This window comes from Lampetra planeri, chromosome 10, assembly GCF_965212315.1.
Source record: "Lampetra planeri chromosome 10, kcLamPlan1.2.h2, whole genome shotgun sequence".
NCBI lineage: Eukaryota > Metazoa > Chordata > Hyperoartia > Petromyzontiformes > Petromyzontidae > Lampetra > Lampetra planeri.
The window spans coordinates 345411-360697 of NC_136116.1; the positions used below are offsets into that span (position 1 = coordinate 345411).

Genomic DNA, 15287 nt, shown 5'->3' on the forward strand with positions numbered 1-15287 from the left:
TCTTTGGAAAAGATGGAGGCCCTAGCCTGTGCTCGGCGATTTGGTGCACAGACACGTGGTTAGCACGCTGCACTACAAACCTGGTGAACCAAATTCTATTCCCGCTCATGGCCAACACCAGTCACGATAATCTGAACCGGTCCTGGGCCTCCCCTAGGTCGACAGCCTCAAATGAGTACCTGGTGCGGTATGTAAACATTACCACTGGAGAGGCAAAGGCATGGTGATGGCCACCCACCCCCTCGTATGCCGTGCCGGCCTTCATAGGTGCTCACTAATAGCACTTGCTCCAACAGTCTGTTACAGGCTCTACGGGGAATCTTTGTCTGTGTGCGTATTTTTCTACAGGAGACTTACCAGAGGTGGCACGGGCTGTGGTGCGCTCCAGGGGTGCATGCCTGCTGGGATTGATCACCAGAGAGCGGCGAGCCAGCGAGATATCAGCAGTGACACGAGTGATAGAGATCCTGCACAAGAGAACAGCTCAATCTGTCAACGCCACTTTGGTGCTGCATTGGTCACCACGCTGGACTTGTAATCCAGAATTCACCTGTTCGATTCCAGCATGGCAGCTGAAACGATAGTTTCTCAAATCCACCCCACTTACCTCTGTCCACCAAGCAGTATGAATGGGCGCACCACAGTTCAGACAAATTGGTGACACTGTATTTGCAGTGGTGCCAATAATATGAATAAAGTCACCACATTTGTCGATGACACTCTCTTATCTTCTTGGTTCTTTCGGTAAAGTCACGTAGAAGGGAAGTAATAAAATAATAAAAATAAAACATAATAAAACAATATTATTTTATTACTTCCCTTCTACGTGACTTTACCGAAAGAACCAAGAAGATGAATCCCTGCAGTCACGAAAGCTTTAAATCGAGACACTCTCTTAATGAGAACAAGTGTTTTATAGGTGACGGTTTGGGCAATGGTAGATATTCTCTCTGGCTTCTTTATGTGTTGTGAAGAAGCGCCAATGCCTACATTTTCACCTATTTTATATTTATTTTTAAGGCCACAGGGTTATTCACCAACGTGTAGTGCTTTCTTATTCCAGACAGGATGATTATATTCACCGTATACATCGTGACAGCACATGCTACTGGTGCACAAACAGGGGTTCGTAACTCTTTTTTTGCATTATCGGTAACTGCATGGAACATCATGGTGAAATACTATTATAGGTTTGCTACCGGTTGACTACCGGTTATCGTTTAACGGCCAAAGTACCTCCGATTTGCAAGGTTGGCGACGTACAATGCTAGAGAAGTTTAACATACATATATAAGGAGTACGTAATTATATGTGTACATTATACCAAATTATATGATTTGTCTTATGTGTTATATGGTTCTGTGTCCAATGAGGACCCATATCTTAGAGAGGTCCCTTGCTTATAAACAACTGAAATTTCGCCAGCATTGGTTCAAGCAAGCCTGACTGCTGATGAGACACTGAATGTTGAAATTGGTCCATTGTTTTCTTTTATTGAACTAATGCTGGCAAAATTGCGTACCCCCAAAAGGTCGTGTGGCTATGGAATGTGTAAAAAAAAATCTGTCGAGGTACATGTTGTTACTTATATTCTCCACTATGCGACTTAATCGTTTTCTGTCCGTACAAATCAAGATTACTTCATAGTTCTTGAACTGTAGTTCACTCAAAATACGTGTGACTTCCTCAATTAATGTAACACATCGCCTCCAGGACAGGAAACGAGTGAACGTTGTACGATCACAGAAGGGTTTTACAACTGAGGATGTCACGTGAGTAGAGTCACCGAGCTACACCACGATAGCGGATTATACGGCTTAGTGATGTTCTCAAATTCTTCTATTTTAAGCAAATAATTATCTTTTCCAAATGAGATCTGGGTCATTTTAGTTACACAGCGGGCAATGGCTTATGTTTATAATTTATAGCAATTTTCACACTTCGAATTTGGGCCATGATGCGAGCACACAAACGTATACCTTTCATATGATCTCAAATCATATGTAATGTTAACGTTACTTGGGTAATTTCATAAAAAAATTCCATTCAAAATTATTAGGCAGCTGCCAGAGTGAAAACCGCATGCACGCTAGGACCACAATGCACTTATTCAGGAAATGCTGGTGGATTTTTGCCTAATACACAGGCTGTGTGCTTTTTTAAACTAATTTTTGTGCCTTATTTTTTTATAGCACACCAGTGATTCACCAATTTCCACTGTGCTCTCAACCCATTACACTTTCCTCTTGTCATGCCACAAGTGAGTTTCTGCTCAAGTGAGCATTGAGGTGGAGCTCATCTCCTGTAATACAGGGTGTTTAAAAAGATCGACCCGATTTGAAATCGCTATATCTGTGCAACCACGAACCGCCCATGAATGAAACTCTTACCACTTGAAAGAGCAGGGCATAGAGTTTCAAATGATTACCGCTAGATGCCTCTCCCAGCGCACAAACAGCCCGTAGCCTCAGTCATTCGCAAGACACACTGCCTCAACGTTGGATAGGTCACACGGGACCCCAAGATTTGGCGCTACACTCTTTGCCCCCAAGATCCCCAGACATCACACCCTGCGACTTTTTCTTGTGGGGATACGTCAAAGACCGTGTTTTTGTGCCACCATTAGCAACTAATCTGGATGACCTCAAAAATAGAATCACGGCAGCGGTGACTTCAGTGGAAGAAGACACTTTGAGAGGCGTTGGGGACGAATTCAACTATCGTCTCGATGTTGTCCGTACAGCAGGTGGAGGGCACATAGAGCAATTATAAAATGGTTAGTAAAACTTGACAACTCATTAAACCGTTTGTAACTTTTTGTGTAATTGTAACATGTTGCCATCGTGAAATATCCTGTTTTAAAATTGGGTCCATCCTTTTTAAACACCCTGTACTTGAAATCTTTTTTTTATACCAGGTAAGGGCCACTGAGCTATACAGCTGTTTTTCAGAAGTGACCTGGCCACAAATGATAGCTCAACGAAGTGGCTTATCACGTGAACATTTATAGCAGCCATATACTCTAATGTGTGTTTTTAAATGTGAAATGAAAAACAGGAGGACCCTGGAGAAAAATCCACGCGACCATAGGGAGAATAAGCAAACTGCAAATATACAGGCATCAGGGTCGTGATCAAACTCACAATCTGCTGCATACCAGGCGATGAAGTTAACATCTCACCACCACTGTTGACGGCCCTCAGCCAGTGGTGAAAATTACTCATTCCTATGGTGAGGACAAATTTATCCATAGGACAATTACTTCCACTGTTGCTGGGTTGAGCTTCTCTGTTGTAAAATATTTCCAAAAAAGGCAACTCACCTTCCCTCGAATCTGTGCTTGAGAAAATCAAACAGTGCCTTCTGCATCATATCTGTGATCTGTTCACAACACACAAGTGGCAAGGAAATCCAGGACAAATCAGCAAAATCATGCATAACGTGTCCCAATGTTTGTCTTCGGAAGCATTTAATGAACAATACAGACACCTTCAAATCTCTATCGCTACTACCATGGCCACTGTTCCTTTGAACTTTGCTCATTGATTCATCCACATGTCATCCACGCTGTGTTTAACCACCGCACTGCGGGTCACAACGCTGCTCGTTCTGCATCCGCCCTGGCACATTTGACTTCCCTCCTTTCCCCCAAGCTCTTGCTCAATTCAAGAAATGTGCTCTTGTCAATTATTTTTCTGATGGTGCTGTTTGTTGCTGGCTGCTTTACATTTTGGGCCTTTGGACCTGTACGGTATTTAAAATATTTTGTAATATTAGGTTTCATATATTGAACAGCTGCACGACAATGCTGCACTGTGTGTGCGCTACACATGCACGCATCGTATTAACGATGCATAACCACTCATGATACGTGTGAATGAGACGCCACTAATGTCTCGGTTGTGGTTTTCTGAGTGGATGGCAGATTATTTTATTCAATTGGCATGAGTATTTCAAGTGGTTGTGTGGTTCTACACAAGACGCCCATTGTGCCAAGCAGCATCACTGCCGTGCGGGGTGAATGATCCTGTCTCGCAGAACCGCAGAGCCCCAACCCGAACCTCGTAGCCCTTGAGTGAAGGCCCGACCAGCACCACGGGACGCATCGATGGCACCACGTCGTATGGAGGAATCCCCTCCGCCTGAGGTTTTGGGTCCGCAGCAGAAACATCGACAGCAGAGAAACAAACGTGTCGCCAGTCCCAGCTGATTTAAATACGTGATTAAAACTCGCTCACTCAACGCCTGCAAACGCCACCGCGCGAGTTTATTCTACGTGAATCACTTAATTGTGTATTTACGTGTGTGTTTGACTGGGTGAGATATACACTGTGTAAACGCAAACTGTGTTCGTTACATATTTAAAATGTGTACGTGCCATGACGTGTGTGGGCAAATGTGAACGAGTGTAAGAACTGCAAAATACACAACACAAAATAATCATTCGCGTCATTATGGAGAATATGAGTAATAACATAAAATGTTATTTATTTTGTAACTTTCATTCTCCACGACGCAAATGACTGTTTTATGCATTTCGTCGTTTCCACCGAGCAGGAATCAATATCTAACAGAGCGCGTTTTTGCCGAAAAACATCTGGCAGTTCACCAGCTCTGGTTCAAGTCAGGAGGCATCCACTCAGCACGTGCGCATGGAGGGGGGGTAACACAAATGCGTACGCTTGAGTATGGGGGGGGTCTACTGACAATGCACGCATAGGAAACGGGGGGGGGGTGAAGCCTCGATAATAATTTGGCTACATTGGCCTTCAAATGAGTTAGATAGTCCGGCGGTGGACTATCTGTTTGCTTAAACACGTTTAATATTATTTTAATCCTTGATCGTTACTGCGTGGATTAAATATCGGTCGTTTTATAGGATTGGGCGGGGGGTGCGCCAGGCGAACGTACGCAGGTGGGGGGGGGGGTGTAAAAAGTCCGCGTGCGTACAGGGAGGGGGGAAGGGGTCAGGTTTTGACAGATTTTTGCGTACGGACTAAATGGATGGCCCTAAGCTCTGCTGATGATGAGACACAGAGAGTCCAAATGGTCCAGAGTTTGCTCGTGTTGAACCAATGCTGCTGCAAGTATGCTGCAAGTATGCACTTATATAGAAGGACGTGCCGCTGATGGGATGTGTAAAAGATACGTACAATACATTTTTTTTACGTGTAAGGATAGAAATGTTAAGCAAACAATTATTTACTTTGCGCATGTCAAGCCCGGAACTCACCAGCTTTTGTTTATGCTTGGTTGCTTGCGTGAGCAGTGAGAGGGACACAACGAGAGCGTGCACCGACCGTGATTAATGAAAAATAACTGGAGCGATACGCGGCGTGGTTACGGTGGATGTAGGAAATGTGGTTGCTGGTAGGAGTAGTGATGGTGGTAGTTGGTATTGTGGTAGCTGGTGGTGTGATTCAATTTTGTTTTAATTAACCGCGTAAGAACACAAGACACAAGCAGATTCGCATTTGCAAGAGGGATCTGGGTCACCAAAAGGACAAAAAACATAACATAAAGACGAAGTGCATCCATGAAGCAAACAAAAATCAAAGCACAAACAACCAAATAAATAGAGCAATATTTTTTAAACCGCGTGACAGAAGTATTAAAACATAAAGAGTATCAAACCAAATACATTTCCTGTGACGAACGTTGGCTAGGACAAATTGCTGTAACAAATAAAAAACCGTCGTGCAATTGAGTTAAAGAATCACCAAGGTGGTATTCGGGTGATTGTGTCGCGGCGTGGAACAGACGGAGGGACACTAGTCACACACAAAGACACACAGACAGACACAACAACAACCGCCATTCGCCACTAAGTGGCGGGGACGTTACCACGACGCTTGTGCCAGGCTATGTGCACGTTGAGGCTACGTGAAGTGTCGAACGCCCGCCGGCAGGAGATCACGGGGCAGACCCAGGTGCCACGGGTCGACTGACTGAGATGACTGGCTGTGCCCCCTACTGTGCCAACTTGCTGTGCTTTTAGCCACCCGGCGCTCCGCTCGTTGTTGTGAGCGTCGCTCCTCCGCCCTCTGTTGTTGTTGGAGGGCGACTGCCTCCAACTGCCCAGTAGCGTCCTTCACGAGCCTCCTCCACAGAGGCCGATCTTGACACCGCTGGTACCAGTCATTGGCAAGTCCACTCAGCTCCACATCCTCCTGTACCACATCACTCCATCTCTTCTCTAGCCCGTGCCGCGCCCGTTTAGCCCCCTCAATCCAGGCGAACAAAATCTGTTTGGGCATGCGGTGATTGGGCATGCGGGCTACATGGCCCAGCCAACGCAGCCTTGCCTGCCGGAGGAGCTCACCGATGGGACTTTGTCCAGATCTTTCGAGGATTTGTGAGCTCCTCACACAATCCAGCCTGGTTAAACCCAGGATTGATCGTAGGCAGGCCAGCCTAAATGTTTCTAACCGACGGAGATGTTCCATTATGGGGGTCCACGTTTCGCAAGCGTAGAGAAGGGAGGGAATGACTGGCCCAGAAGACCATAAGCTTCGTGCGGAGCGACAGACCAGGTAGCTTCCACACAGCGTTACACAACCGATGAAAAAATAATGCCGCTCGACTGATTCGGAGTGATACCTCTGCTGTTAAACCAGAGCCGGTCATGAGCACACTGCCCAAGTATGGGAAACTCTCCACTCTCTCCACAACTGCCCCATCACCAATTGGGAGTTGTGGGGTGGAGTGCCCGATGATGCCCTGGTGGTCCCCCTTCTTAAAAAGGGGGACCACCAGGGCATCCTTCCATTCCTGCGGAACCTGCGGAACCCGTCATGTAGGGCAGTCTGCGCACAAACGCCACCCTCCCTCAGCATTTCGCTTGGGAAATCATCTCTGTCCGGTGCCTTTCCTGGTCTCAGACTCTGGATCGTCTTTAGTACTTCCTCAACGGATGGCACCTCAGCCAGCCACTCACAGGGGGTGACTTCCTCCTCCAATATTTGAGGCACCGCAGCCTCAACAGGGTCATTCCCACTTTGTCCCATGATGTTTTCCAGGCTGAGGGATTCCCTCTCCTCCAGGACCTCACAGGAATGCTCAGCAAATCTGCAAACCTGTTCCTGGGGGTCGGAGATTGGATCACCGTTCTTTCCCCTAATGATGGTAATAGGTGTGGTGCTGCAGGTTACTTTTTTGATGGAGTTAAATAGGGATTTGTGATCGCGGGCCATTGAGGCAGACTCCATCTCCTCAGCAACCCGCGACCACCACCCATCCTTACAGCGCCTCACGGTTTTCCCAACCTCCGAGCGAAGGCTGCAGAAAGCCTCCTCATTCTCTGACGTGGGATGCTGTAGACGATTAGAGTGGGCCTGTCGCTTTTTCTCAACCATCCTGAACATCTCCTCTGTCAGCCAGGGTCTCTGGGGAGGTCTGGACCGCATACCCAAAGCAGCCATTGTAGCTGCATGAGTCACAGTCCTAAACCTCACCCATTTACCCTTCACATCAGGAGTGGGGGACGATGCCAACCCCAGCCGCAAGCGATGATGAAATTCTCACTTGCAACTTCCATCAGCCAGCTGAGACCAGGCTACCTTAGGTTGGAATGGGGTCCTGGGTATACACCCACCACCGGAGTGGAAGAATGGCAGGCGCATCTTACAGATGACAAGTCGATGGTCAGAGGGCAGATCAGCTTCACGGTAGGTCCTGGTGTCAAGCATATGTGCTCGCATCCACTGGTCTGTCACTATGTAGTCCAGCAGATGTTCTTGCTTGGACCCGGCATGCATCCATGATGTTGTGTGGATGCGCCGATGCCGGAACAGCGTGTTGGTAATTACAAGCCCATGGGCTGCACAAAAATCTAGCAGCCTCCTACCGTTGTTATTGAGCTGATCTGGCCCATGCCTTCCAATCACTCCAGACCAGGTGCCAGCATCATGACCAACTCAGGCATTGAAGTAACCCAACAAGATGATTCTATCCCGAGGGGTCACTTTAGCCAGCACCTGTGACAGGAGGTCATATAAGGCATCTGACTCATCAGCCTTGCCTGCATCCCTCCACAGATGTTCGTCTTCAGTGGGAGCATAAGTAACCACGACCACCACTCGTCGCCTCCGGTTGATGGGAAGGCGAGCCCAAAGTAGCCTGGGGCTTACAGATTCCCACACCTCACCGCCACCCTCCCACGTCCCCTTCATTCCTTTGTTCAGAAGAAGAGCCACACCCTGTTTTTTGGCAGTCTCCTGCCCCGAGTAGAGGACTGTCCACCCCTCATGGTGGCAGGAGCCAGAGCCGGTCCACCGGAACTCCTGTATGCCACAGAGATCCAGGCGGTACCAGTCCAGCTCGCGACAGAGGAGTGGCAGCCTTTCCTCCGCAGTGAGCGTTTGAACATTCCACGTGGTCACACGTAGTGGCTTTTTGTTGTTTCTGGAGGAGCCCCGAGGGTAAAGATTCAATCTCCTGGCTCCGCCAGATGGGGTTTGGCCAGGAGACGTCATAGACGCCTGTCCCCCCGTAGCCTCCGGCACAATCTTATTAATTAGACAGACACACACACAGAGAGAGAGGAGAGGGCTACAGCTGCTGTCACCGACCATGGGCCGGGGCTGCCGCCGTGTGCTTGGCTCCGCCGCCGCTCTCCTCCGCGCCACCTGCAGCCTTGCTGCGCGGTCCGTGTGGAGGCAGAGGGACGACACACAGCAATGGTGTACAACTTCCATCTCCAGCATTCGGGAGGAATTGTTATGAAGCTCGTTAAAAGTGAATAGGAAATTGCCATTTTTTTCATCACAAGATTTGGCAATGGGATGTTAAGGTGTAAGGTTGTTTTATCCTGGGATGTGAATATCTGATTGTTATTTAATGGGTAATCTAATTATATTATACACAAAATATAATCGTGTAAATCATGCCTGTAAACAATTGTTTGTTACTAGCTTGTTAGCTCGTCCTAGGACGGAAGCTGTAATATTAAAGATGTAAATTATCTTTTATTGTGTGATTGTTAATTTTATTCGGAAATGTAGCACATAAATAAAAATGTCTTAACTTATTAAATGGAATTAAGGACTTTGGAAGATTTCTCGATACACGATATTTTGTGAATCTATTATCACTGTTCAAGAGGTTTCCCTGCAGTTGGCTATCCTTGATGAACACTTTGATCTGCTGAGGATATTAGATCAAGACAGAGCCACGTACAACTAACTGGCCATGGGAAAATACGGGTTCATTGAGATAAATACCCAAATTTTCAAAAGTCTGACCCTGCTACTTGTTGATCGTCATCGCATACGCAGGAATTATCGGAATTTGTCGTCGTTTCAGTACGAACGGAAGAGTGACGTCACTTGGGGCTCGGTCGAGTCTCGGGATGAAGACGATTTGGCATCTATTGCATTCCGACGTAATGTCACAGTCGCACTGTATTTAACGGACCTTCAATTACTTGCAATTCACTGCTCTGATACTTACTTATCTTCCGCGTTCGTTCGCTGGGGTTGAAAACAATTGTAATTCGATACAATGTCTGCAAAGTAGCAGAGAAATGTTTATTGTAGCATAATATGGAAGCGTAAAGTAGACTTGCCTTTTGTTGGACGTGCCGAAGAAATAAATAAAGGCACCAAATTCACTGTGATGCGGCGAAAAATTATTTATTGCCTTCACTTTCTATAAAGATACGTAAAATTTAAAGCGAATTTGCGTAAAAAAATATCATAGCCGCTCGACCTTCTACGTTAGTCAAAAAATGCAGGCACACAATAATAATGAGGGGGGTGCAAGTGGAGTGACGTGCGCGCGGGACACACACACGGCCTTTTTTGGTACCTTATTAGTTGCTGCGTTGATTTCTTTATTAGCTTTACTTTCCAAAAAAAAGGTCAAAATGAAAGCTAATTTGCGTAAACAAATTTTCGTTTCCACTCCACCTTCATGCGGAGTGACGTCACCCGTTCATGATTATTAATGACGGGGGGGGGGGGGTTCCATGTGGAGGACCCCACCTGTTCATGATTATTAATGAGGGGGGCATGTCGACGTGGAGTGACGTCACGCGCGTTACACACAGACATTCTTGGCTCATTATATTAGTAATTTCAAGGGATGGTTATGTGACGACCTATTTTCTTACATAACTATGCAAGCGAATGCCTTGCGTCATTTTAAAAGTATAATTTGGCCATATTTTACATATTTCAACAAAGTTGTTGAGCACAAAGCCTAAAGGCCGAAAATATCAAGCGGCCAGCAACAAACAGCACCATCAAAGTTGTAATAGATACGGAGTTAACGCATGCGTGTGCCAATTTGGGGTGCGGTAGTGCAACGGTTATCACGCTGCACTACGAACCTGGCGACCTGTGTTTGATTCCCGCTCACAGCCAATATCGGTGACATATCTGAAACGGTCCTGGGCCTCCCCTAGGTCAACTCGGCCTCAAATGAGTATCTGGTGTGATGTGTAAACATTGCCACCAGAGAGACAAAGGCAGCTGGGCGTGGTGCTGGCCACCCACCCCCCTCGTGCGCTGTGCTGTTCTTCATAGGTGCTCGCTAACAGCACTTGCCCCAACACTCTGTTAAGGCTATAAGGGGGATCTTTGTGTTTGTCTCTGTACCTGAGTCATCTCCGTCAGTTAACCCATACCACCTGGGTGTATCTCATGACCGTCTACCATCGAGCCTTCCACGCTTCACGCGATCGTCTCAAAGTGTACCTAGCCTGGCACGATCACTGTGATGGCATCACCACCGCTAAGTGGCGAATGGCGGCTCTTGTTGCTCTTGTGGCACCTTGGGTGGAGGAGTGCACGGCGGGCGTGTTGCTCCAGGCGGCCAGGGCTCGGGATGAACCCCAGTGGTGCTCCTTCCATCACAGCCCGGCCAATCCACCATTCACTGCTGTACTTCTACAATGACACCCGCACAACCGGTATCACCGGAGAATGGCCAGTTTCTACACAGACTATACCAGACCGTGTTGAGAGACTTAGTTGGCCTCGGTCTATCAACACTGTGCACAGTGTGCAGTATATTACTGTGATACGGTTCAATGCAATGCCACCGGATCTCAGTACTAATGAATTCCTGCCACGCTAACATAGATGCCAATTCTCGGTCTGGTGGCAACTCTCTCTCTCGCTGTCATTGATGTGAAGGACGCTGGTGGGATTGGATTGGCATCCGATACAGCAGCAGCGGTTCCCACATTTGTTTTTTAATCACAGTTGTCGAGCCCAAGGCCTAAATCGTCAAGCAGGCAACAACAAACATCACTTTTGTATCTGTAAAAGCTATAAGTTATCACTTTAATGGACTTGAGCAAGGTTATTAGCGGAGCTTGGTGAAAAGATGGTGGGAATTCCACAGTGGAGTGGTGTGTGGGAAGAAGCAGGAAGGGAAGTGTTTTTCTGGCCCCTCATGCCACTGTCAACCTTCACAGATGTTTTTTCGGACAACTGTACACCAGGAAAACATTTTACAAGTTAAAAGAAGAGACTCGACATCATGGCGTCTACAGCCTTTCCACCGAGCACTGCCCACGGCCCTGCGGAGCACTAGTTGGGAACCACTGGCAGAGAGATCACAACCGTTTAAAGAGTCCGTTCATTCTACCGCTCACTAAATTGGAGACAGGACGAAGAAGGAATTCTTGCTCTGAAATCACCAAGAGCGGAGGTGTAGGGAATTTCAACGGGAGCAACACCACTGCTTTATTGACCTGGTCAAGGCCTATGATATCATCAATAGGCCAGGGCTCTGGGTTATTTTTTCTTTCATGGTCCCTGACTCTGCTCACAATCATTATGTATCTTTATGATGGTGGGCAGGCCCAGGTAAATGGACGTGGGAGAGAGTCAGAGCTATTTCCTCTTCACCTTGGGGTGCGACAGGGATGTCATCTGGTTCTCTATTTATTCAACATCTTTTTAATCCACGTTGTTCGAGAAACTCTCCATGGTCTTACCAGAGGAATTTATATCTGGTACAGATACAATGGGAGGCTGATCGATGTCCGGTGCAGTCAAGGGATGGCTCTCTATTGGTCAACCATGTTATGTATGTTTAACATGTAGGCTTTCGCGACCAATATTATTCATAATCAACGTTTTTGGGTTTAGATCGCGTTATTTATAAATGTGTCGTAACCCTCCACCACCCGACACGGCCAATCAGTAAAAAAGTGTCACGTTGACAAAAGACAAATAGTTCACTGCTTTAGCCCACCGGTGTGTTGAAGCGTGAAACCACGCACACTGATGCCTATCTGAATTCAGATTCACATTATCACCAAGCTCAGAAATCCTCTCTTATCAAGATGCTCATACATCGGGCTAAAACAGTGTCATATGGTGAAAGTCTAGTGAGAGAGATTAAACATGTTAAAGAAGCACTAAGACAGAATGGCTACAATAATGCTCAAATTAACAGAGCACTAAATGCCAAATCACGATCGCAAAGCAGCACTGCTGAAAGCGATCAGATTATAAAAACAATAAAAATACCATTTATCTCGGGAGTAACTGACAAATTAACCCGTGTTTTGCAAAAAGCAAAACATTACAGTAAGATTTGGTACAGTACACAAAATTCAACAACTAGTAACGTGCACTAAAGACGAATTACCTAAATTATCAACAGAAGGTGTATATCGGATTAATTGTGTATGTGGCAAATGCTATATTGGACAGACAGGGCGTAACGTTAGTGTAAGACTAAAAGAACACCAGAGAAATATTAAACTATCGCAAACACAACTGTCGGCAGTGGCAGAACATGCATGCCAACAGGGACACTCAATTGATTTTGACAACGTTGAAGTATTGTGTAAAACTAGTTACTATTGGCAAAGACTAATTAGAGAATCCATTGAAATTGAGAAAAACAGAAATAACTGTAATCGCTCAGACAGCTACAGGCTTAGTGCGGCCTGGAAGCGTATTATTAAATAAGATACATTACAATTCCTTATAAGGGAAACAAACACTAACTGATTACTAATGTAGCATAATCACAATAAAACACATGCCAAATGATTACTAATCTACAACTCGCATCGTAACAATAGCCTGATTACTAATCTAGTATATAATTACAATAACCCCCCCTCAAATCTTTGCACCTGACGAATTAATGAGTTAATGATGACGTCACTCTGCTGCTGCTCTATATAAGAACGGGAGACACAGCAGAGCCTCACCATTCTGGCGAATTGCCCGATGATGCTGGATGCAATTACCAGCGAAACGGCGTACTCAAATTGTAAATGTTGTGGTTTCACGCTTCAACACACCGGTGGGCTAAAGCAGTGAACTATTTGTCTTTTGTCAACGTGACACTTTTTTACTGATTGGCCGTGTCGGGTGGTGGAGGGTTACGACACATTTATAAATAACGCGATCTAAACCCAAAAACGTTGATTATGAACATGTTATGTATGCTGATGGTCTGGTAACTGCTGCTCACTTTAAAATGGAATTGAAGGCTCTGCTGCTGAACCTGAAGCGTGCCTATATGAGGTGGGGCCTTACCAACAGCCCCACCAAAACTAAGCACCTGCCTATGTATTTTATGTCATCAAACACTCCACCCCCTCGAATCCTCATGAGTGATGGGACAGTTGTGGAGAGAGTGAAGATGTTTCCATACCTGGGTAGTGTGCTTATGACCAGCTCCGATTTGGCAGCAGAGGTCTCACTGAATTAGTCGAGTGCCATTATTTTCATCAGCTGTGTAACACTTTGTGGAAGCTACCTGGTCTGTCGCTAAACACACATCTTTGGGTCTTCTCGGCCACAGTTATGCCCTCCCATCTATATGCTTACGAAATGTGGAGCCATCCGATGGAACCGGTTTAAAACATTCAGGCTGGCCAGCCTACGATCCATTTTGGATTTAACCAGGCTGGTTGTGTGAGGAACTCACAAATCCATGAAAGATCTGGACACATTCTGATCAGTGAGCTCTTCCAGCAGGCGAGGCTGCGTTTTGCTGGATCATGTAGCCCGCATGCTCAGCTACCGCATGCCCAAGCAGTTCTATTTGACCGGATAGAGGGGGCTAAACGGATGCAGCATGGGCCAGAGAAGAGATAGACTGATGTGATTTAGGATGATGTGGAGCTGATTGAAATTGCCGATGACTGTTACCAGCAATGTGAAGACCGGCCTCTATGGAGGAACCTCCTGAAGGATGCTACAGGGCAGTTGGAGGCAGTCGCCCTCCAACAACAGGGGAGGGCAGAGGAGTGACGCTCACAATGATGAGTGCAGCGTCAGGTGGCTAAAACATAGCAAGTCGGCACAGTGGGGAGCACAGGTGGTGCATCGAACCAGTCATCTCAGTCAACCCATGGCACCTGGATTTGTTCCATGACCCTTGGACAGCGAGCCTTCAACACTTCACATGGGGTCAAAGTGCACCTAGCCTGGCACAAACGTCGTGGTGACGTCACCGCCACTTAGTGGCAAATGGCAATTGTTGATATTGGTGGTGCTATGGAGAATACACTGGCCTCTGTGATGTGCAAGAAGTCGTGGGCCTCAAAGGACAGGGCTGCTCCTGGCACGGGGACGTCCTTCTGGTTGGCACAATGGAAGGCCACGTTGGTACGCACGGCAAATGCCACTGGCTTGGCCTGCACATCACACACGCAGACACAGGCACGCAAGAAAAGCAATCATTCACCTCAATGTTGAGCTCATGTCCCTGTTATTGACAGATACAAATTAAATTTCAATTTAAAGCTTTCGTGACTGCAGGGATTCATCTTCTTGGTTCTTTCGGTAAAGTCACGTAGAAGGGAAGTAATACAATAATAAAAATAAAACATAATAAAACAATTCTCACGACGTTTCGGCCACAACGCAAGCAGCCGTCCTCAGGTGAAAACCAGGTCTGTCGAGGCGACAGCGTCTGAATGAAACAGCACGTGAGAATTGTTTTATTATGTTTTATTTTTTTATTATTTTATTACTTCCCTTCTACGTGACTTTACCGAAAGAACCAAGAAGAGATACAAATTAAATAATGAACATGTTTCTATAAAAAATAAATGTCTGTCTGCAATCAACAGCTGCTCGGGGCAGACACTGGTGTGTATATTTATAATACATAGGCATATTAGAGCAGGTTGGAAAACTTTTGCAAACCTGAACATGGTAATGAACAATACCAGTACCAAATTTTACTCGTTACTTTTTTAGGGTTACTAAAACAAAACAAAAAAACAGAGTAAAAGCTACAGTATTATAAAAATAGGGTTATTGTGATGTTTGTACTAGTATCTAAACAGACACGGATATATG

General features: G+C 46.2%; 1 protein-coding gene across 2 annotated transcripts in view; it reads right to left on the reverse strand.

Annotated features, from left to right (window-relative positions):
* LOC144720786 (voltage-dependent L-type calcium channel subunit beta-3-like) overlaps positions 1–15287 on the reverse strand; it is a 25294-nt gene continuing 10007 nt past the window's right edge. The window contains exons 2-6 of one of the 2 annotated variants that reach the window (XM_078597826.1): positions 10774–14617; positions 8571–8638; positions 4062–4142; positions 3323–3381; positions 1–467 (exon numbers count right to left, since the gene is read on the reverse strand). In XM_078597826.1, coding sequence (XP_078453952.1) covers positions 3350–3381; positions 4062–4142; positions 8571–8638; positions 10774–10853 — 261 coding nt within the window. In that variant the 5' untranslated portion in view covers positions 10854–14617 and the 3' untranslated portion in view covers positions 1–467; positions 3323–3349. Of the gene's footprint in view, positions 468–3322; positions 3382–4061; positions 4143–8570; positions 9949–10773; positions 14618–15287 lie in introns of those variants that run through there. The other variant, XM_078597825.1, reaches the window with a different exon arrangement.